The sequence below is a fragment of the Drosophila suzukii genome, chromosome 2R (assembly GCF_043229965.1).
Source record: "Drosophila suzukii chromosome 2R, CBGP_Dsuzu_IsoJpt1.0, whole genome shotgun sequence".
Classification (NCBI taxonomy): Eukaryota; Metazoa; Arthropoda; class Insecta; order Diptera; family Drosophilidae; genus Drosophila; species Drosophila suzukii.
The window spans coordinates 2,568,692-2,590,922 of NC_092081.1; the positions used below are offsets into that span (position 1 = coordinate 2,568,692).

A 22,231-nucleotide genomic window follows, 5' to 3' on the forward strand; every position below is an offset into this window, starting at 1 on the left:
GGCAAGCTTAGACTCGCCGGCTCTGACACGTTCCTCGGGCAATGTGCCAACCTCCTTCCGAAAGCCACATAATTGCTTAATCGCGGTGGATATTTGCAATCTCGTAATAAATTCAGCCGCCGAAGATGCGCCAGAAGTTGAGGAGCCCCTTCCCGGCTGGAAGCCCCTGTTCGCCACCAGATGCGTCGCCAGTTGCAGCTGCAATAGGCGGAAATCTCACACAGAAAGTTGCATTGCGGATGCAGTCGTCGTCGCCATCTCCCGGCCCCATCTCCTCCAGACTTCGGCTTTATTTGTGCGGAAGTCTAACCAACTAACAAAGTGACTCCGAGCCTGAATCAGGGGCAACAATTGCTGGCCAAATGTGTGGCTCTGTTGGCGCTTCCAGCCGCTCATCCCGGTTAACTGGTTGAGCCGACGGATTCGATGTTCCAGTTTTGACAATGGCCATGCCACTTAATTGCCCTCAAATTGTTTGGCTGGCTGGTGGCTCAAAACTTGGACAGTTGGTCATTTGGTTTCGAGGAAATTGCAGCGATAGCGATCGTATCGAACGTTTTAATTGACTCGCTCGCAGCTTCCTTCATTCGCCAGATCGGGATCTCCCTGCTGGTCTGCCTGCTGCCTTAATTGTCCGACACTTCCCGTTTTCGTGGTCAGCTTCCCATCAGCCCATCAGGCCATCAGCCCATCCAGCCGCCATCTATCCTGGCCAAACCAATCCAAGCCAAACCGAACCGAACCGAACCGACTAGACCAGGCCGAAATCTAATTACGCCATCGCAGCCAGAAAGCCAACGAGCGCAGCAAATTGACAACACAATAAACAGGAGGAGTGGGAGTTCGGAGGTTGCGGGGTCACACATGTGCGACAGTTTCTGATTTATGAACACAATTTCCACTTTGACAATGAGCGAGTTCTCCAACTCTCGAGCACTCCGCCGATAGCTCCACAGCGAAAATAAACGAACACATGACTTTGGGATTTGCGTTATAAAATTACCTGTGAATGTTGGACTGTACTAAACAAGTTCTAATGGTTCTTCAAAACAGTAAGGGTATTCCAAAAGGGAAACAAATGTTTAAAGAAGACAAAAAACGGCCAAAAATACTTAAGTCCTATAATACATATTGAGTTGGTATATTTTGAAAAATTGTTAATATATAGTAAAACATGTTTTTACCAATTATAGCTTGTCATTATTTTTAAATTTAAATTTCATTATGTATAGTAAGTTCGGAATGGCAAATTAAAATTAAAATTTAAAGTGAATAAAAATGAAATATCTACTTATTTTAGAAGTTACCTATTCTTAGAACTCTATGTATTGCATGCATGAAAATGTAAGCTCCAAATAAAGGGATACTTAGGCCCTAAGTACTTTTTTAAGTGTACAACTTCCAAGCAGATGAGCCGCTCCCCTTATTCCCGAGCTGAACTCATGTCCGGGTTGAAACTCGGGTCCTGTTTAGGGAAGCTGCTATCTGGGGGCGACAATTCCTACCGAAACTGTTAGTTTATGAGCGGGTATGCCAGTCAGAACCCCACTTCCACGTTGGTCTAGGTGAATTATGTTAATTGAGATTCGGTGGCAGATAGTCCGAGCAGGACTGCAGCTGCTCCCACTTCGATTGGACTCCCTTTAAGACATTGGCCGGCCAAGTCTGGCCATATTTCAGGGCTTATCTGGGCCTGAGATGCACATAAAAATCGAACCCCAGTCGGGCGCAGATAAGAAGGCCAGAAAGAGTTGTCCTGGCGAATGCAAAATGGGTAATGGGTAATGGGTAATCTGTAGACTGGGTTCGATTGGGCCAAACCCAAATGCATAAATTGTCGCAGCCGAAGAGTTATTTTATTGCCCAAACTAAATGCTTGGGCCAGGGGCTCCCTTTATATAAATAACGAAAATAAATGCGGTGCATTTTGTTTGTATTTTCCCCATTTTTCTGTTAATGACTCTGTTCAGGGCATTTAAGGGGTTTTCAATCAAAACCCAAATGGAGATGAACTGGAAGGCGAGAGTCGAGAGACCGAACGAAGTCAACTGAAAACTCATTTAAGGCTCCATTTCACAATGTGAAAACAGCAGGGGAAATGGCGAAAGGGGGCTTTCCATGACAATGTCGGAGAACCGTTCGAACATGGCCTCTTCGAAACAATTTGCCACTTTAATTGCCGCAATTTTTTGCCCATTTTTAAGTCAAATTCGCTCGACTTGGCTCGAACCGTCCTAACAGGTCCAGGTCTCCCTCCCTTGCCACACTCTGTTGTTATCGTTGTTATTGCTGTTGTGGTCGGAGAGTTGGCCAAAAGGGTGTCACTTGTGTGTGTGGCTGTGTGCTGGCCTCATGTGTCGTTCCATTATTGTCTGTGTCCTCCGGTTCGCACTAAAATGCTTTGTAATTGCAAACAATTTGATATTAAGTACGATTTCTAATTGTTCGAATGATTGCTTTTCACGAGTCAGGGCAGAAGGGAAAACTAAGAGGTTTTATGGAAAACATTTACGAACAATTCATTATTTAATGGGTGAAATTGTCACTTGGTAGTTAGGTTCATTAATAACTTTATTTATTCCTCAGGCCAAATCTACTCCCAATCCAGTCCCCGGCAAGATGGCTCGAAATTAATTAGCCAATGGCCGAATGATAAATATACTACGGCCCGTGGCTAATCAAATGCGGATACAATAAACCAAAATCACTCAGTGGCCACTGACCATATAATTAATTAAACTTTTATCGCCACTAGCCGGGCACAGGGACAGCCGGAACACCCAGTTGAGCTGGGACATTTAATTTGCCCTAATGGCAAATCCTTGTTTTATACGTCCGAAGCCCAAGAACGGGCCAAGAACGAGAATCCGAACTCCGAAATCTTTTAATGCCACACACAAAATGGCAGCCGCAAAACGACAAAACTAAAATATCACTCATACGCCACCGACCGCCCTCCTTTTCGGCCTGGCCAAAAGCAGATTTATGCGCGTGCTGCATTCCATCTCCCAGAGAGATGTCCTTCGCCCGGCTCCTAATCTAAATCTGCATGTCAACTCGAAGACCGCATAAATCACAAAATAATCCCAAAGTAAAATACCGAATCCAAATGGCCAGCTGCCTTCGCCTTTCGCCCCCTCCCCCCTATCTATCGGATGTGGGCGTGGCCCTGCTTGGGCGCTGGTGGGTGTGGCAAGTGTTTTTGGGCTCACATTAACTTCAATTGTCTTTTGTCTGCGACCACGCCCACAATTTGGCCAGGGTTCTTGTAAATTCGCCCTGACAATTCGGGGAATGGGCCGCAAAATGTCATTTTGGCTTCTGCTTCGGGGGCTTCTCATGTGGCTTCCGGTCCTAGGCCCTCACCTAGCTTCTCTGCGATCGGCGGCAAAGTGTAATCCCACAGAATCACATCCAATTTTATTTAAAATTGTTAAATCGCCGCCTTCCTCTATCGCACTCAAAGTTATAAAACATGGGGGAATATTCTCTGTTTGGTTGCTGGGCATGTCCGAATTAAGGGGAAAAACGATAAGAATCTCTGAAAGGACTTCATTTTTCTTTGTGCTACTCTTGTAAAAACAATAAGGATACTATTGGGGCTCACACTACGCAATTAATACGATATTTAACCCCAAAAGTAAAGAATATATTTTCAGTGATGACTTCAAACATCTGGCCAAATGCAGGTTGATTATATATATTAAATGTAAGCGCAAAATGTAAGTTAACTGTTTTAAGTTAAGCAAAGGTATGGGATGACGAAAAAGTGCTAGAAATTAAAAGTTTTAAGTAAGGTAGAAAAAGGGTTATTTTTATGTAATGGCTTGAAATAAATTGAAATTATAGAACAATATTTGTACTAATCTTAAACAATAAAATGAGCCGTTGTTGTTATTTAATATTTTTGGTAGTCTGGCGCATGTGTAAATATAAGCTATAAAAATGTTGATATTTTTTTCTGCTGGAAAAATAAACATTACTTTTCTGTGTAGTATTTTACGTAATAATACGTTTGTTCTGTTTTTATAGTAGTGTATTTACCCGTCATGCAACGCCGCAATTTGTCAGTAGTTTACTGGAATGGGAAAGGTTTGCAGTGATTTTCTTTATCATTTGCGGTCCTCGGGCCTTGTACAATGTGTCGCCTGTCGTCTGGGTGGGATTTGGTTCTGCTCTTGGGTCGGGATCTGAATCTGAACCTGGATCTGGGCTCGGATTTGGATTCGGGACGAGCCCAAACAAACGGCCAATGCAGCTAATGCTGATTTCATTTGTTGTGTTCTCTGCTGGCAGGGTGGCAAATATTGTAAATGAGACTGCGACAAAATCATCAGACAAAGGCTGCCTCGGAACAAAGACCAGTGCTCCCAACACACGATTAAATATCTGTGTGTATATATATTGTAAAAAGCTGTTAACGAGAGCCCGAAAAGGGGGCAAAAAAGGTAAACGGCCTGAAAAACAAAAGACCCCACATAGGGCGAGTTGGGAGATAACCTCCCTTTCAGCCTCAATTGAAATAATTAAGTGTCAAAATGGCGCGCAGTCACATGGGGCTTGGGTGGAAATTTAAATGTTTTTTACTGAAAATTGCTTTGCTAAAGTAAAGCCGAGCTTTTCCTTTGCACCAACGCTGTTTGGCGACGTAAAGTGTAAACAGTTTAAAGCAATTGCTGGCTCGGAGCGGAGTTCTTGGCGGGATTAGGGGAGAACTGCACTTGACACACCCGACTTGAGAAGGGTCGTTAAATACTTAACTATTGCGTGAGTCGTTTGGGGTTTTCGCCGCACAAAGAAGATTATTCCGGTAATGAGAATCCAGATAATGCCATCCGAAGAAGTTGGGGAGTTTGGGGAAATTAAGTTAGGATTTGTGTCTCTGGGAAGTCGTAAAGTGAATTAGTGACAGTGCTGCCAGCTTGTACTTTTTAGGAAAGATCGGGTTTACTTAACAAAATGAGAGTTTAATACAAGCTTTTTAATGCAATGAAGTTTTTAAAATGTAAGCAATAAAATATTTACTCAACATTGTTAATTTATTAGCTATTTTGTACGAGTGTTTTTGCTAGGAATGTTAGTCTGATTAAGTCGAAGAAGATTACGTTTTCCCAAATTTGTTGTTCTCTTGATATCCCTTGACCTCCTTATTAACTTGCTTATTGGTACCACTGTTTGCAGGCGTCTTGGGGGTGAGCATCACCAGTCAATACTTCTTCTCTATGTATAGAATCTTTAGCCGAGATTTCGCAATCTAAATAATTTGCCACAAGCAAACAAGCACTCCACTCTTATGGTACAAAATAAACACTTGGACTTAACCCCCTTAGCCTCCGTCGAACACGAAAACTTTGCCAATATACGACAGCAGTTCCAGTTGCCAGTTCGCAGTTTGCAGTTTGCAGTTTGCAGTTTACAGTCTGCAGTTTCCAGCCCCGAGTGCCCGCAAACTAATACCCCCGATCCTCGACCTGCTGACCGCACGCATGCTAAAAGTGTGGTCCACCACCACCCGAAAGGTGTGGGTTCGGCGGCTCCGGTGACTTTGTGGCCCAGCAAAAAGTTCCGGCCGGAGTTTGTTGTTGCCGGCCGTTGTTTTTGACAGAAAATTGCAGGAAAACCGGAAAGCCGGAAAACCTGTGTGGAGAATCTCCTGCTGAGAGCCAAGAAGCCAGGAACCACTTCTCTCGGCCGCAACGCAGTTATGCAATCACAAAGTTGCTGCCGTCGTCTTCGCCACTGATTGAAATTCCTTGGCCAGCTTTGCGTTGGCTGCCTATAATAATTTCAGCATCGTCCCGGCCAGGATCACAACTTGGACGTGGATAGTTTTCATCTGAGCTATGATTATTATTATTATCAAAATCAGACTCCTTTCCTCCGACGCAGCGGGATGTCGGTCGTCTGCAACTAATATTGTCAGTGGCCAGTTTATTTGCCTATGGCTTCTTATTATACCCTAAAGAAATTATTCATGGACAGCGTTTTAGCCAATAAACTCACAAGGTTCTAAGTGCTTTAAGGTGACCATACACCATGATAAGCAATTTTGAAATTTAAGTTTTATTTTTTTCACACGGGAAACCATCGGATTGCAAGGGTGTTTGGTGCTTCTACTTCCTTAAAAACCTGCACAGCTTGCTCTAATTATTGTTGTTGCTGTGGATACAATAAGGTCTGCTGCTCCTGAGCTTTCTCCCACAGACTTGCCAATATTTTGCTTCTGCATTTATTTCAGCATTGCAATTGAGGTTTTTGATTAGTTTTTACTTCCTCATTGCAATGGGGAGCCATTGATTGCGTATTCTTATTGTTGCCGAGTTGTGAGCTAGGTCGGAATGAAATCTTCTCCCTTTTAATATCTCGAGGATGTGTTGTATCTTCTTCAACAAAGGATTAGGGTGGAAAAGGCAACGATAATAAGATGGGGGAAGCATTAGAATGCTTCGTTATTAGTTGTTTGTGTTTATTAATATCGCGAAGGTAACTGGTTTAAATAGAATGTGAAATTTTTAATCCCAAAGTCCACTTATATGAAATGTTTTTTTTGACAACGCTCTAGGCACAATAAACAAATCGCTTCGCCCATTTTGTAAACAGAAATGTAATCTTACTCGGTTTTTACATGCGCAAAAATCGATTTGCTTTTTGGTGTGGAATACTTTTGGGCCAATCATTCGTTAACAGCTCTGTAAAAAGACCTCTGTTCGTTATATTCGTTTTATTTGATTTCGTAATTTAGCCATTGTTTTGGACCCCATATTTTCACACTGTCCTCCAGACTATAGATATCCCCTGCATTGTATTCCCAATGCACCAAAGTTATGACTGTTTGCCCTGCAAGTACGTGCAGACGACTTGTTTCTTTTTCTGATTGAATAGAATTTCAGCTGGTTTCCTGTTTGTTTGCGGTTGTCGCCTGGTAAGTGTTAGAATTTATTTTTCTGTTGGCCTGCCAAAGGCAGTTTGAAATCCCAGTCTAGACGAAGTGGGGGCGCAAATATTTGCTAGTCCTTACCTTTACCTCTTTGCGGTTTTTAAGGGGATCGATTTGCCAACCGCAGGTATGGCCGCCCATTAGCGGGTTAAGCGACATGGAAACTAACCCTTGTCAACTGAAAGCTGCACTTATAGCCTGGGTTCTGAAATTACTCGGAGGTTACGGACATTTTTTAAGCATGGAAAAGTGGCTATGGAACCACTATTAAGAAGGGGACAGAGTTCGAGTCGTTTATATTTGGGGATTCGCATACACTTCTTCGTGCAATTCCAAAGTCATTCATTCGTTCTTATGGCATTTTCCCCCACTTGTGCCGGAGTTTCCCGCATTTTCCACCTCCATCTCGCCTTATCTTTGTGTGCTTTTGACATTTTTGCGTTCATTTTTGTGTGACAAGTTTTCTGTGGTTCAGTGGGGCCACTTTACGGCATGTCAGCCTCATCTGCACCACCAGTCCTCCCAGCCTTTCGGGGGCCAAGGGGTGACGGCCTATTTCACACTTTTATAGAAAATTTTTGCCAATTGTCTGGCGACGTTTGCCTGTTTTTTTCTCTGGCCTCGGATTCGGGTTTCCCCGCTCGCTGCGGAAGTTTGCGCAATTTCCAAAGCGGAAATGCAATTTTCGGTTCAGCTGCATTTGTCTCGCAGTGCCACGCCCCCTGCCCGCGGTCCGCCGCCAACTTGGGCGGCTTGCCAACACATCGTATATCAAATGCAGAGTTGGCAGCCCCTGACAATGACATGCAGCGAGCGTTCAGCCAAACCAGAAAAGGCCGACAGCTTTTCGGCGCAGAAGGGTGGCGGATGGTGGGTGGTGCAGGGTGGGTGGTCCTATAGGTGGGGCCTTCGAAGGCCGCCAAAAAAGCCAACTCCTGGAACACGGCCGTTGTAGCGTGTGTCACGCCTTTTGTGGCCAGAACGGAGAATATATTTCACACGCTTTTTGCTCGCTTTCTGCCAAAGCTCTTTGTGCCGAAAGTACTTTTATTTATTTGCATATAAATTATTCAATTGTTCCCATGCTTATCTTTCTTGTTGGCTGGCTCCGCTTCTGACCCCCCGGCGGGGAGTCTATCAAAGTGCCGAATGCATTTGCAATTGCAATCGCAATTGATTTTTGATATCTGGGGGCGTGGCATGAACAATTTTTGATTTACGATACTGAATTTGGCTAAAGTTGGCCTGAATTCACCGCAGACAGTGCAAAAATGGGCGGAGTTTAAAGAGAGTTCGCCGGGCTGTTGACTAACTTCCATTTAATAATTTTGCTGAATTCACTTACTTTACTAATGATTTATGGCACGAAGGAGCTGACAAACTTATTCGGATAATAATTTGCTGCATAAATTAACATATCGGTAATGCGTTTTAAGTGACTTCGATGGAAAATTACTTAAATAAATTGTTACGTAGGGTGTACCATTACTAAAAGGAGGAATAACCATGGCATAGAGGTGTTGGCAAGTATGTAAAAATGTGTAAAAATTTAGAAAAAAATGTTTTGGCGATTCACGGCTTCCTCCAACATTGCTTTACTCCTTTAATGTTTTAAAATGTTATTTACTCCAAAAGTGGTTCAACATTATAAAACTAAAACAGAATCATTGCTAGAAGTGAAAGCCAATCCTTCACCTCTGTTCAACTCCTTTTTATCTTTTGGCTCCTCGAAGTTTCCGATTGTTTGCCGAGTCTTGGCTTCCGTTTCCGTTCGACACGTGTGCTAAACTGTTTGTCGGCACGCCCCGCCCTATTATTTCCCGCCCGAAAGCCTTCCAAATGTCAAATGTCAGCTGCAGCCTCGCAGTTCGCAGAACGTGATTTTCGACTGGCTGCGCAAACATTTGCAAGGCTGGTTTTTTTGGCCCTGCGAAAACACGCTTCAATAACATTCAAAACTCGAGACGTGCGAGGCCTTGGCTTGTCACCGAAAATACTCGTATCTCCTAATATCTGCTGGGCGCTACATGTGTTGTGAATTTATTAGCTGTCATATAAATCTTTGCACTTGGGCACCCTTATGCGAGGCGTGAGTGCCCCGAATTGGAGGGGCGTTGTGCCTGTTCGAGGGCAGATAAGGGATTCCCTTAGAGAACCCTTCCACGCAAATGCCGCATTTTTCATTTGCATGAATGTTACTTAAGGAAATTCGTTATTTTTATGCGACTCCTAGCCCCTAATTGGGTACAGTCTCGTCGCCGGCTTAATGCCAGGGTTGTAGCTGTCATTTGTTTAATTAATATTGTCCTTAAATGAGGGCCGCATTTATTTGAGTTGAGCATTTACTCGCAGACAGCCACATGTGCACTTTTCTCGGGGATTGTCGGCAATTTGCAAAGTGCTGCGTGGACTAGGGTAGAGATCTTAAGGACCTGTCACGAAAAAGGTTGCAAATCACAATGCTTACACATTCAAATAGGTCCACATGTGTCTACATAGAAGGTGATTATGAACAGGAAGCACAGCGTTTCATGTAAAATACCATTTAAGGAGTATAATTTTATTAAATGCATTATTTTAAATATGTTACATAAATATACAATAATTACTATAGCTTTATATTTTGGCACGCTTTCTCCTCCGCTCTCCTCGCATCATTACCTTCGTCACTGCGTCTCCGATTGCTCGGCCTGCTTGAGGGGATTGCCCTTGTCGTCGATTTCCATGGATGGCACCAAAGGGGGCTTGAATCCGTACTCCAGCTGCAGGTTGCGTCCGAAATCGGGACTGCGTTTCAGGGAGTGCCCGTTGCGCCATCGCTGGAACTCATCGAACTCGCTGGTCAGCGGAGCGTCCCCGTCGCCAGAGTGGCCAGATGTCGTGGCTGGAACCGGGCCAATGTAGGACTTGACCATTTGGGCGGGCGCCGAGGCGGCGGCGGTGGCCAAGTCGGCGGGCAGGGTGTTGTAAATATAGCGGGCTCCCTGTAGCCAGGGCGAACCCTGCGGCGGCGGCGGAGGTCGGAGGTCGAACTTCATGTCCGCCAAGCTGAAGGTGGCGACCTTGGGCGCCTCGCCCCTCACGGGCTTCACCGGTTGCTTGAGTGCTGCCACCGGCTTGCTCAACTTGACCGCCTTGGGGGACGGGGACTGAGGGGCAGGGGCCTTGGCCGCGAACTGGGGCAGCAACTTCTTCAGCATCCTGGTGTAGTAGTTCTGCAGCACCTTCGGCGGAATGTGGGCCACCGAATGGGACCAGGGAGTTAGGGAGTTGGGATGGCCATGGTGGGAAAACGCCAGCGAGGAGTGGCCTGGCGGCATGGGCATGTGAATTGCAACGGGGACGTGAATCGGAATGGCCATCGGACGGTCCACGAATTTCTCCACAATCTTCTCCACATGCACGGGCTTCTCCACAATTCGCTCCACCTCCACGGGCACGTGCTTCTCCACGATTTTCTCCACCACCCTTTCCACGGGATAAGGAACGGGGTGCTCGACAATGGTTTCCACAGGATAGGGCCGATCCACGTAGTGCTCTACATGAACGGGAACAGGTACGGGTTGCGGCACGGCGTAGGGAACGGGTATGTGCTTCTCCACCACTTGCTTCCCATGATGGTCGTGGTCCACAACCTTCTCCACGTGATAAGGTTGTAGAGAGGGTTGGTCATGGTGCTCCAGATGATCGTGATGAAACTGAGGTGCACGATCCCCCTCGTGATGACCTTGATGAAACTGAGGTGCATGATCCCCCTCGTGATGACCTTGATGAAACTGAGGTGCATGATCCCCCTCGTGAAGCACCTGATGATCGTGATGAAACTGAGGTGCATTATCTCCCTCATGAAGGATCTGGTGATCCTGATGGATCTGATGGACTTGATTCTCATGGTGTTGCACCGGATGCTCCTGATGAGCAGTCGTGTAAACAGGACCCGGGTGAACAGTTTGTTGAATAGGACCCGAATCAGAGTGGCCAGAATGATCAGTGTCCAAATGGATGGCTGCGTGTGAGATGGCCACCTCTTGGGGCGAACTGTCGTACTCCACGTGGATGGGATTCTTAGCCAGGGATGCATAGTTCTTCGGAGGGTCAGCTGGAGCAGCCTGCGGCAACTGGTTATGCAGATAGGGCTGGTGATAAATCGTCTCGTGCTGCTCCACCAATCGTCCATCCTTCTCCGTGATCAGCTTGTTGTGGATGTTGACGGACTTCTGCACCTCCACGAAGGTGTACGGACTGGATTTCTTGGGAGCCGGAGCCGGAGCATGCTGGACGTTGTGCTGGGAGGGCTCTGCGGCTGCCTCGGCTACGTAGTTGTGTGGAGCCGGATGATTGACGGTGATCTGGACACCTGGCTCCAGGGGTGCATGAGCCACGGCAGGTGCAGGCGCAGGTGAGGATTGAGGAGGACTTGGGGTATTCAAGGTGACAAACACCAGGCTGCTTGGAGTGGGACCTCCGTAGCCGGAGTATTGCTGCACCTCCGGCGAGGGCGAGGGCGAGGAAATGGCCTTGGTGTGCAGTGATTCCGGCTGATGCTGCACCTGTGGATTCACCTGGCTGATCTCCTGTTGGTAGGCCAACTGGGCAGCAGGTCTCACGAACTGTCCGGCGTAGTCTCCCTCCTTCGGCTGTCGCGGGCTCGGCAGCTGCGGAGGACTCTGCACCTCGTAGTGGAAACTACCCTTCGGAAGCGGTCCATCGCCACTGCCCGAGACAATGGGGTTGAAGCTTTTCAGGAACTGACGCGATGGGGCCTCGTGACTTTGATGATGCTGCTGGAACCTCTGCTCACTGTGGGCTTGAAAGTGATCCAAGGCGTGCTGGGCCGGCTGCACCTGGGTCTGCTCCTTTGCCGCCTGAAAATATTAAGCATTTAATACCGGAATATCCTGCGTTATCCAGATTTCAATCCTACCTTTCCCTTTCCCAGCTGTGGTTTTCCCAAGGACTCATCGTGCACGATGTGCACATTGATCTCCTGATCCTGTGCAGGGCCCTTCTGGTTGGCATAGCTCTCGATGCCATTGAGAGCTGGAGCCGGCAGTCGCTGCTGGTAGGCCTCCCTGCCCACGTGGCGGGTCTCCGCGATCTGGTTGTCATTGATCTCCTGCCCCTCCTCCAGCTCAGCCTCGTGCTCGCCCAGGATCACAATGGGGGCACTCTCTGCCGCCACCAGGGTCTCGTTGTCGTCGCCCTCCGGCTGAAGCAGCAAGCTTGGCAGCACCGGAGCCGCCACAGCAGCGCGATTGATCCGCAGCAGCTCATCCCGCGAAATGTGGTTGCTGCCGTCCCGGAACTGAGGATCCCGGATCTGCTCCACCACGATCTCCGTGTGGCCTGGCCCCAGTTCCCGGCGGTACTCCTTGGTGACGGTCGTTTGATAGCTGTAGTAGGTGGCGTTCGGGGCTGGGGCCTCCGTTGGCCTTTCAGTGGTGACCGTCTCGGTGGTGCTGACCACATCCACCACTGTGGGCCGAGCCACCGCTTTGTTGGTTGTGGTGGTAGTGGGTGCGCTGGTGGATGGCTCCGTGTTTCCGCTCAAGCGGAAAATGTCCGAGAATCCCTTGGGGAACAGATTGGACAGCACCTCGTTGACAGTCTCCGTTCGCGAGCGAGTTACGGTCTGCTCAATTGGCCTTTGGCGACGAGCCACCTCCACGGGCAGCTCATCGTTGATCTCAAATTGGATGTAGCCATGTCCGTTGGTAGGGCTGTCGGAGGCCCTGGCAGGCAGCACAGTGGGCAGAAAGCCTGGAACACTGGTAACGGGGAGAAGGGATTACTAAAACAGGTGGATTCTTAAAGGATTTTTTGCTAGCTTCTGGAACTATTTTTAAAGATTTAAGATATCAAACTAATGCTTTTACAAATGGAAAGTATAAAAGGTATTTAATTTTAAAAAGGACATAAACCTCATATTTCTGTAGGGCTTCCTAGGCCTAGCTTTGATCTTTGTCTTACCCGACAAACTCCGGTTCCTTTTCCAAGCCCTTGTCTTCGATTTCCCTTTCCAGAGCCGCGTCCTCCTGCAGTTCGCCGTCCAAGCTGGGACCTTCGATGACCTCGCGGATGAGTTGCCCGGCTGCCTGCTTATTAAGCTGTCAAAAGCGACGCTCATTGCCTGTCAAAATCTTTCGTTGAACTCGGACTCACCTCCTTTTCGCTGCTGTCACTCAGGGCTTCAGTTGGCGTGGCCTCCTCCGTGGAGTTCTGGGGGAGATCGGGGGCGGGGGATGCGGGTGCTGGCGGGGGTGGCTCATCCGAGAGGGCCGGCTGGACGATGATGGCCAACAGACAGCAGAGCGAGGCCGCCGCCGTTAGCAGATGTCGTTGGTGGCGGTGGGGCCACATGGAGCTATTACGGAAATGGCCAAAAGCAGAAAGAGTTAGCTTCAGCTGGGCTTCGGTGTGCGAGTGGTGGTGTGAATAACCCCGGCGACCACGACAAATTCCAAGCGACAAATGGAGGAGTCGTCAAGCCTGTTTGGGCCCACTCCAAAGGCCATCCACTGGCCTCCCCTGCACTCCACTCGCATCCGAGCCACTCGACTCCGCTCCTGACTACTATGGCCACTCACTTGTCGGGCTGTTTGATTTCAACCGATACGTCGCTGGATGATGACTTTTCCTAAGTGGCTGCCTTGGCACTTCGGCGCTTTTCTTTCTCTTTCGCCAGAGATTTTCCCTAAAACGTTTGTCGCTTTTCCTGCCAAGTTGTTGAACTTGGGGCTGCGTTTGCTTGGGGCTTATGTCATTGCTACTGGCAACGTAATGAATTATTAATTAGCCCCCTCCTCAGCGCCGCCTGCACCACGCATTTAATTTGGAAAATTGAAATTGATGGCGTTTAAAATGGTTCGTACGGGTTTTCACATAGTTTGCCGCTGCCTGTATTTTGATAGGCATTAAATATGCATGCCAAAACATATTTCACCTGCAATATTCATGGCTAAGTGGCCCGGGGCGCTTTGAGCCGGTCCCCCTGTTGCCTGTCTTGTTGGCCAAACAACACAAGAAAGCGGAGCTTTCGGTAGGGAAATTGTGGCTTTAATTGGGTATGGATAATGATCTGAACTGGGCCATTAAACGGGAGACATTTCGTATGCATGCTCGCCTAAGTCCTTTTTGATTGCCATTTAGCATTCAGGACTTGGTTTGTGGCCTCACAGGAAAGCATTGAATTTCTCCGTGTGAGGGAATTTATTGAACACCGGATCACGAACTAATTTCAACCGCTTCTAACTCAATTTGCACATTCAAATGGTTTTTTGCTCTGCGCCCACAGAGAAAATAATAATTTCCACAGTTAAATGGGCATTTAAAATATTCCAATCGCTTTTTGCATTTACCTGCATCCATTAAGTATTGCGCGACGGGATTTTTATTGGTATTGTGCCGTGGGTTCGGGATGCAGCGAAATGAATTGAAAACACTCAATTATTTATATTGATTGCCGTCCAATTAAAGCGCACTTATAATCACTTTTCTATTCGATTAAAACAATTGTAATTCGCTGGGCTGCGGATGGCACAAAAGCGTACTTTGGCGGTACGTCGGGTAGGTATTTTCAGGTGCTCTTTTCGTGCGACCTGCCAGTTGCGCGTGCGCGTTGCGAATGAAAGTGAAACCGTCGGGCACTGAGCATTTCGTTTTCTTTTCATCGTCGTGGGTCGCAAGTTGCTTTCGTCGCCGATGTTGCTGCTGCTGCAACCGATGTTGCTGATGCTGCTGCTGCTGCTGCTGTTGCTGCTGCGATCCTTAAAGTGTAGCATAAAACTTGTCCAGCCGGCGATTGCGCAAGCGCCTCCGTCTCTTTCACTCCTTCGAGGCAATGACAATTTTGTTTTTATGGCTTTCTACGGCGGCAGCATTGACCCTGCCGAAAAAAGGCTGGCGCGGGAAACTTTGGAACTGGTTTTGCTGGAAATGCCAAAGGCACATGGCTAAAACCACTGCGAAAGCCCTTGTCATGCCCTAAACGCCCTTTGCCACCTGCTTCCCCGCCCGTTGACATGAATTCCCTGGCTCGTTTCCTTGCCCCATAACACCTGATGCAATTATCGCACTCGCTTTACACCTGTCGGTTCGATCACCTTCGAACGCATTGTTTTCATACGCTTTTCCTCCGCTTACCCGGGGTATTTTCATTAATTTTTAATGAGGCGGTATTCGCGCAGTCCGCGGCGCGTTGCTGTGGAGCGTTTGACGTTTTCGGCTGATTGATTAATGTGGATGCGGTTTTGCGGGCGGCGGTGGAGCGGTGGAGCGGTGCACTTGTTTTTATTTCTGCCTGATTTATTAAAATGCGACTTTTTTATTTATGCTTTGGTAATTCATTTTATTTATTGCATATTTAATGACATCGTTTTTCTTTTTTCTCGTGCTCGCTTTGAAGATATTTATTTTTATGGGGGAACTATTTGAGATGCATTTAAATGGAAATACATTTAAACAATATTTCAATTTTGGAATGGCAACTAAATGGTTTTATGACAGGTAATTGGCATAACAAATATTAAAACGAAGTTTCTTGTGAAACATAAATTACCATTTAATGGAGTTTGCTTAGAAAGGAGTAGGAGGTTGTTAAATTCTATTTAACAGAAAATATATGTGATATTGATTTTATTTTAGCCCCTAAAGAACATTTTAGCTAAACAAATTTTTGTATTCTAATTAAAGTTCAAATCGTTATAGGCGAATAATTAATGATTTGTAAATGCACATTTTTCTTGGCTGTCGCAATAATCGCTCCTGCTTCATATAGTTTATAGTGTTAACAAAGCCCATCAAATGGTTGGTTAAATACCATCTGGATAGGTGTCTGGGACACCAAGATTGGCTTTTAGGGATACATATGCTTGGAAGAGATTTCTGTGACACCCCTGAATTGCTTTAGCCGAATGTGTTCCACCACAAAATATCTGTCAATGCAAAAATGGGGAAAGCGGGCGTTCTACCACAGCTAACACCCCTATTACCCACAGATACAGATCCAGCGGGCATTTAGGTGTGATTTATGCCTCCCATAATCGGTTAGCTTCTTTATCTGCTTGCATCTCATTAAAGACATGTTGCATGCCTCATGCACACACATCTGACTTTCACCAATGTCGCTGGAATGGGAAAATGGAAACTAAAAATGGGACCGAGATCGCTTTTTCGGTTGGCATTTCCTCCGGCGTTTTCCGCACCAGTCGCACCAAACCTCAGAGACAATTATGATGAAAAGCCAGGGGAGAGATTGCATAAGCGAGGCGGGCCTGGCCGAAGAAATCCGAAAATCCCAACCGAGTCCGAGGAAATGCGAGCCATAAATTGCCAAGACCAGCAACTAACTTGGCTAATTTTCGCCGGATCAGCATTTGTTAAAAGTGTAACAGAAGTCACCTGCGGTCGGCTTCCTTCCGCCTGGAAAAACTTGTCGCTGCAGCATTACAAAACCGTCAAAAACTTGGCAAGGGAAATCTCTGAGATGCCTTGACCGCAAGTGAAATGGGACAGCAGTAAAGGAAATCGCAGAAACTGCGGAAAAATCTATTAAAAGCAATTCGCTTAATTTCGCTGCCGGACCGGCGTTGCTCACATATATTTACTCATTGTACTTCCCAAAAAGCGCAGTCAGCCGGAAAAGGCGTCGGGCAGGGGGCGTGGCAGTCGGCTAATTAAGTGCGCAGGGCAAATGAAATATAAGAGTGGAAAAAAGGTAATTACAATCAATGGGACCAATCGGTGCGGCGGGCCCAGACCAAAAGCCAATTTCATGCAACAATCAATCAAAAACAATTTTTAATTTTGCGTTAACAATTTTCAGGCTGATCTGCTTTTTTCTTTCGCGTTTTTCCACGCTTTTCCCGCGTTGTTGGCGTTGTTCCTTGCGTCCATTTTAACTGTGTGAAGTAAATTGGAAAATAAAGTTAAAATTAAAATGCATTAATTGAACTGTGAAATTTCATGCAAGCGTATTGGGGGGAATTATTGGCGCCCAACGATGTGCAATGAAAACGATTTTAATTGTCAGCCTTTTAAGCGCGCTTAAAGTCGTCAGCGGAAACTCGGCGTGAATAGCAAAGGGAATAATCGGTGGCTGAAAGGTGTGTATTTCACGGCTTTCTTGGGAACTTGAGCTCATAAAGTTAAATCACCTCAATCCAAAACTCGATGACTGCAGTGCTGGCTCTGCTCCCCATTGTGCAACTCCACTTCCCCCAAAGCCCAATTAGGAGATTTCTCCTGCCATGATGGCTCCGATGTGAATGGAAAACACAATCGCAGGCAAAACCCACTTATCAGGCCAAATGTACATCTGTCCATACATAAACTTATCAGTCGACTCGCCCATTTTGCGACTGCATTAAGCCCGCAATTATATGGTCAGAGCCGGGCTGTGGACTTCGGTTCCTCGACGATGGCGCCTATCATAAGCAAATTGAAATATGAGTGGCTCTTGCCCCAAAAAGGGGCGGGGGATCCAATTGCCAGTTTTCGCAGCCGGTTTCGGGTGCTCGTACTTGACTTTGGCCAGGCCACAATTAAAGCAAAATGCGCACAGTAATGCCAATTGGCGATTGCGGATATCTGCAGGCTGGTCCAGTAAAGGGGGCTGGAGGTGGTCCGGGCTCACCATTACCCATTAACCATTACTGGGAGCACCTTTCGCCGTGGCGCGTGCGTCGACATTAGCCACAGAGTCACCATCACCAAACATTGAACCTGCGACACTTCGAGTTTATTCCACTCGATCACTGTTCGGGAATTTTGATTGATAAATTACACTGCAAGAACTGCAATCGAAGAAGTGGGTAAGATAACGGATTTCTACTGAAAATATGCCTTTTAAAAGCACTAATAAATATTATAATACTGAAAAAACTAAATATTTTTCGAATATTTTCCTACTCAGTATGATTGCCGAAGTTTGCTTCACTCGTTTATTAGTATTGAATTAGTTTTAAGTCCCTCGACTGTTGTAAGTACATTGCATCGGGGAATTTGAACATATTTGCCAGCGGTTAGTGCAACCATTAGCCTCACTGTACGGTACGCCCCCACTCGCTGTAATCTCGCTGGCGCCGCGCGGATCGAAGGCATTTCACTGTCATTAGCGCCAGAAACCGGCCTGGTTATCGACGGTTTCTGCGGGCACATGAGGCCGCGGCCGGTGCTGTCGGCAAACAGGTTGCCCGACTCTTTAGGCCAAAAAGTGTAGCAGCCAGGTCCGCAGTGTGGCCACTGCAATCCTGCGGTGTCGATGTACTTTTGATTTCCAACTAATAAACAAGAGCTGCTGCTGTTTTGGCTGCCTGGCTGCTCGGCTGCTAGTATTGACAACGCAACTGTGGACCTGCGATTGGGATTGGGATTGGGCCAATGCACCAAACCGAACCAAACCATAAGCCGGAATCTCCTTCACACAACCGAGCCGAGCCTGCGGTCACCCAAAAGCTGCATTCGGCCGGCCTTTCCCTTTCGTTGGCCCCTGATTGATATTGATGCAACTGCCACTGAAATGCAGAGTGCCAAAAATGATTGGCATTCCATTCAGGTTGGGTTCAGCTTGCCAATTGTTCCGTGGACTTGGACTCCCATTCGCCCCGAACAAATGTTTGGTCAAAGTGCGCGGAATGGAAAGTGTTCTTGGAGTCACGTGCGTATCCACGGGGGGATCTATCCCTCATATTCAGTGGCGGATACTGAATTTGGTTGTGGGGGGAGATATACAAAAAATTGTTGAGTAGAAATAAAGAAATTTCAAATACATATGTATTACATATATTCTTTAACCGAGTGGGTGGGGTCCCCCATATAACCCCCACCCCCGTGGATCCGCGCATAGGAATATGTATTTTTTTCCATTTTTTTTATTTCTACTGAACGAATGTTTTTATATATCCCCCCACAACATCATTTTGGATCCGCCCCTGCTTGAAGTTCCATTTGTCACTGTTAAAAAAAGATGCATACAAGTAAAAAAGCTTTATCCCTGTAACAAAATTCAAGAACCAGTAGTGATCAACAATTTTGTAGGGGTTATAGGAATATTATGACCCAACTTTTAACGATATTCATCATTCAACTTATGAATCATTTTAATTTGCAAGTAAGAAGAAATCGCAAAGCTAACTAAAACAGCGGCAATCCATTTGTTGACACATCTCGCGAACGCAAAACTTAAAGACTTCCTACTTTTAGCCGAAAGATACTTACTCTTTAAAACTGCAAGTTTGTGGCCATTTAAAAAATAAAAAAAATAATGCTGCCACTTAACTTTTTATGTATTGCCCACAAAAGAGTATCTGCAGTGTCGACGGCTGGTTGTTTTTCCCAAAGTGATTTCCTCATTGCAGCTTAATGACGGGCGTTCCCGGTTGCTGATTGATTGGCTGGGTTTCCCGCTTTCCCGGCCCTTGATGGGACCCCACCACGACCACCCAGTTAAAGAAATTTCATTTTTGTTGCATTTCTCTGCGTTTAAATTTTATTCCATGTTCATTTTCATTTCTCTGTGTTGTGTGTGGTGTTCGCTTGTTTCTGTTTGCTCTCTGTTGGCCGCTCCCCTCGCCCTTCATTTTTATCTGCATTTTTATTTGCATTCTCCCGGCCTGTGTTTTACTTTATGCTAAATTGGCTATTTTGTTTTGTTGCTTTGTCACTTAAACTTGTAAATTTCCTCGGCAGGCTGCCCCGACCAGACCTTCCTGCCCCTGCCCCCTGCCCCATGCCCGCCCCTCACCTGGCCACTTGCCCTGCGATGTTGGCTTAAACGCAGTTGGCTGGCCGGATGGCCTGACCCTGGCCAAGAACCCGGAGTTATTGCATTGCTGGGCAGTGAACGGGGTCGCTTAAGAGTAGTTTTTGATTCTGCTGTCGGCTCCGTGCTGCATCCGCTCCCATCTTGGAGATTCTGGCCCTCTCCGAGGCCTCGTTTACGGCTAAAAGTGATTTCCTTGTGGTTGTTGTTGGTGGTGGTTGCTTACATTTCTCTTGGGCCTATGACTTATATATGTAAACCGTTTCTGCTTATTGTAACACGTATTGTTGTATTTCGTACTTGTATTTGTATTCGTAATTTTATGGGTTATTAGTGTCCCGTCTCGCTTATCCAAACATTTTGCACTACAGATGAACATTCTGTCTCTCATATCGTAATTACTCATTGGTTTAAAATTAATTTGCCACATTCGGGTTGTGTTGCACTTATAGCTAGTACTTCTTTAGTTATATATGTCTGTTTGTTGTTTGTTGGCTTCGTTATAAATAATATTTTGTAAATATTACCAACACAATGAATCATAAATACAGTACGCACTGTGACCATTCACTTGTTTAGTAAGTTATTTGTTAGTTAACATGACGACGTGTTTGTTGCTTGCTTTGTTCTTACACTTCGCAATTTTTTGCTGACAATAAACCCAGGGAGCGAAATCACTAAATCACTAAACTGAACTATACATAGGGTACACACATATAGGTATGCTGGCGGGCATACTCCTCTATATACGCGTATTCGCATTAATGATTAATGTAACCTCAACTTATCATTTTACAATGCTCTTCGCCAGAATTCTTTGAACTCTGCAAGTTTAATTTCTGCTGCTAAATTGGCGTTAGGTTCTTCTAAGTACTTCTGGTTTTTACACTGATCGCTTAGCCTATCGATATATATTTGTATGTATTGCGCATAGGATATAGAATAATCTGAAGCTTAGATCGTCTAAGAAATAAATTACAAAAGCTTGGGCTTTGTACAAAAAATTCGGTGGCAAGCAATCGACTTTGCTGGCTCTTTGCTGATCTTTAAACTGAAATAATGTACAATAGCTGGTAATCGAACGTTTAAGTTGCCGTGTGGTCTGTTATGTTACATACAATACTGTATAATTTACTCGTGGAACTGCTACGTATGATATTTAAATCGATTTATTTTTGCTTTCAAACAACATTTAACACATTTTATATAGTATTTGTATATTTTAGGTTTTCTCTTTTGGGTTGAGCAATTCTCTACTTGAACATATATGTATATACAATTATCGCTTATGTGGAGGGTCTCTCATTTGTTCTTGGGGCTATACTTATGAATGCTTACTTTGTGTTATAAAAATATTCGTAGTAAATGGAAACGATTTTTTTTGGTCCTTTCAAACGATTGGAAAATCATAAGAAACGAAAAGGTGCGATTTAATGCTTAATAGAACCCAATTTGTTTAGGTTAAAACTCTTTTGATCATTCGCTTAATTTCGTTTCCAAAATATCTTACAGTTTCTTTGCTCTTGGCAAACTTTTCAAATGGAAGGAATTTGTTCGTGCCTGGTAAGTATTACTTCGTCTTTCACTTCTTCATATACATTTTAAACTATAGGTTCTTCTCCTCGTGCTTTTAGTTCTAAACATTTTCAAAATATTTAACAAAATCAGTCACTTCCTCGATCTCTCTTCTTTATCGAAAAGGAACTTAAAGTATTCGTAATAATCAACTTTTAACAATGTTTTCCCAAAGAATTGTAAACTTTTCCTTACGATATCTGGCTTTGGCATTTAAGTTAAGCGCACACTCATACACATTGACATACAGCGATAAGGTTAAGGTTAAAGTTACCGTTACAGCTAGGGGTTATAGTAAAATATTCGAAGAGCTTAGGGATAAAGAGTTGAATCCTTTCCAGGCTTCTAGAAGAGTGGTTGTAAGGATACTGATGGGCCTGGGGTCTTAGCCTACGGCAATTTTGATGCTTGGCTAAATCGGTTACAGATGCACATATGTATTGCTATATAGAGTAGTAGTTGTGTAGCTTAGTCCACGTGGTAATGTCGAGTAATTGGGTAAATCCATACGTATGCTTAGCCATAGGGGTTAGATTACATAGAACAATCGGTGTAATAAACGCGCGTCAGTCACTCCCAAAGAAATCATTCACTCAACCATCTTTCGCACACCATCCGGCCTAATCTAATGACTGTTTCTAAATATGGGGGCTAAGACCAGGGCCAAGACCACCGCCCACCAGCCCAGCCCGTTGGCGGGACTGCCATTGAAGACGGGAAAGTGGATCTGCTCCGGCTGGTTCAGCTCCTCCTCCTCGTCGTCGTCGATGGAGTTCGACAGCTGTCGGTGGCGCTTGGTGAAGTTGACATTGAAAACCGCCTCGGCAACGCCACCTGGCGTGGACACCACGAAGTAGAAGGTCCTCGGAACCCGTTCGTGCATGCTGACGTAGGTCAGTCGCGCCTCCTTGCAGAACGGCGTGGGCAGATCCTGCGGATGGGGAGAATCGATTACATTT

At 45.8% G+C, this 22,231-nt stretch overlaps 2 protein-coding genes across 4 annotated transcripts in view; both read right to left on the minus strand.

The window, feature by feature from the left end:
* Positions 1-9,464: 9,464 nt before the first annotated feature.
* Positions 9,465-14,566, minus strand: LOC108019556 (uncharacterized). Of its 3 annotated transcripts, none has more exons than XM_036814171.3 (5): positions 14,296-14,566; positions 13,100-13,301; positions 12,908-13,032; positions 11,862-12,705; positions 9,465-11,802 (listed from the first exon to the last, which is right to left on the minus strand). In XM_036814171.3, exons 2-5 carry the CDS (start codon positions 13,295-13,297, stop codon positions 9,604-9,606), a joined length of 3,366 nt encoding a protein of 1,121 aa, XP_036670066.3. In that variant the 5' UTR covers positions 13,298-13,301; positions 14,296-14,566; the 3' UTR covers positions 9,465-9,603. The 3 variants fall into 3 exon arrangements, with proteins under 3 accessions (XP_036670066.3, XP_036670063.3, XP_036670064.3); XM_036814168.3 differs by having other exon boundaries at positions 12,908-13,044; XM_036814169.3 differs by lacking the exon at positions 14,296-14,566 and having other exon boundaries at positions 12,908-13,044; positions 13,100-14,217.
* A 4,824-nt stretch (positions 14,567-19,390) lies between these two features.
* tei (irregular chiasm C-roughest protein teiresias) overlaps positions 19,391-22,231 on the minus strand; it is a 123,016-nt gene continuing 120,175 nt past the window's right edge. The window contains exon 12 of the mRNA XM_017087841.4: positions 19,391-22,203. Coding sequence (XP_016943330.3) covers positions 21,898-22,203 — 306 coding nt within the window. The 3' untranslated portion in view covers positions 19,391-21,897. The remainder of the gene's footprint in view (positions 22,204-22,231) is intronic.

Excerpts from the sequence above, each read along its gene's own strand:
- LOC108019556 (XM_036814168.3), bottom strand. The coding sequence starts at position 13,297 with ATGTGGCCCCACCGCCACCAACGACATCTGCTAACGGCGGCGGCCTCG. Across the intron at positions 13,045-13,099 it reads GTGACAGCAGCGAAAAGGAG|CTTAATAAGCAGGCAGCCGG; the intron begins GTGAGTCCGAGT and ends CGCTTTTGACAG. Across the intron at positions 12,706-12,907 it reads AAGGAACCGGAGTTTGTCGG|TGTTCCAGGCTTTCTGCCCA; the intron begins GTAAGACAAAGA and ends CCCCGTTACCAG.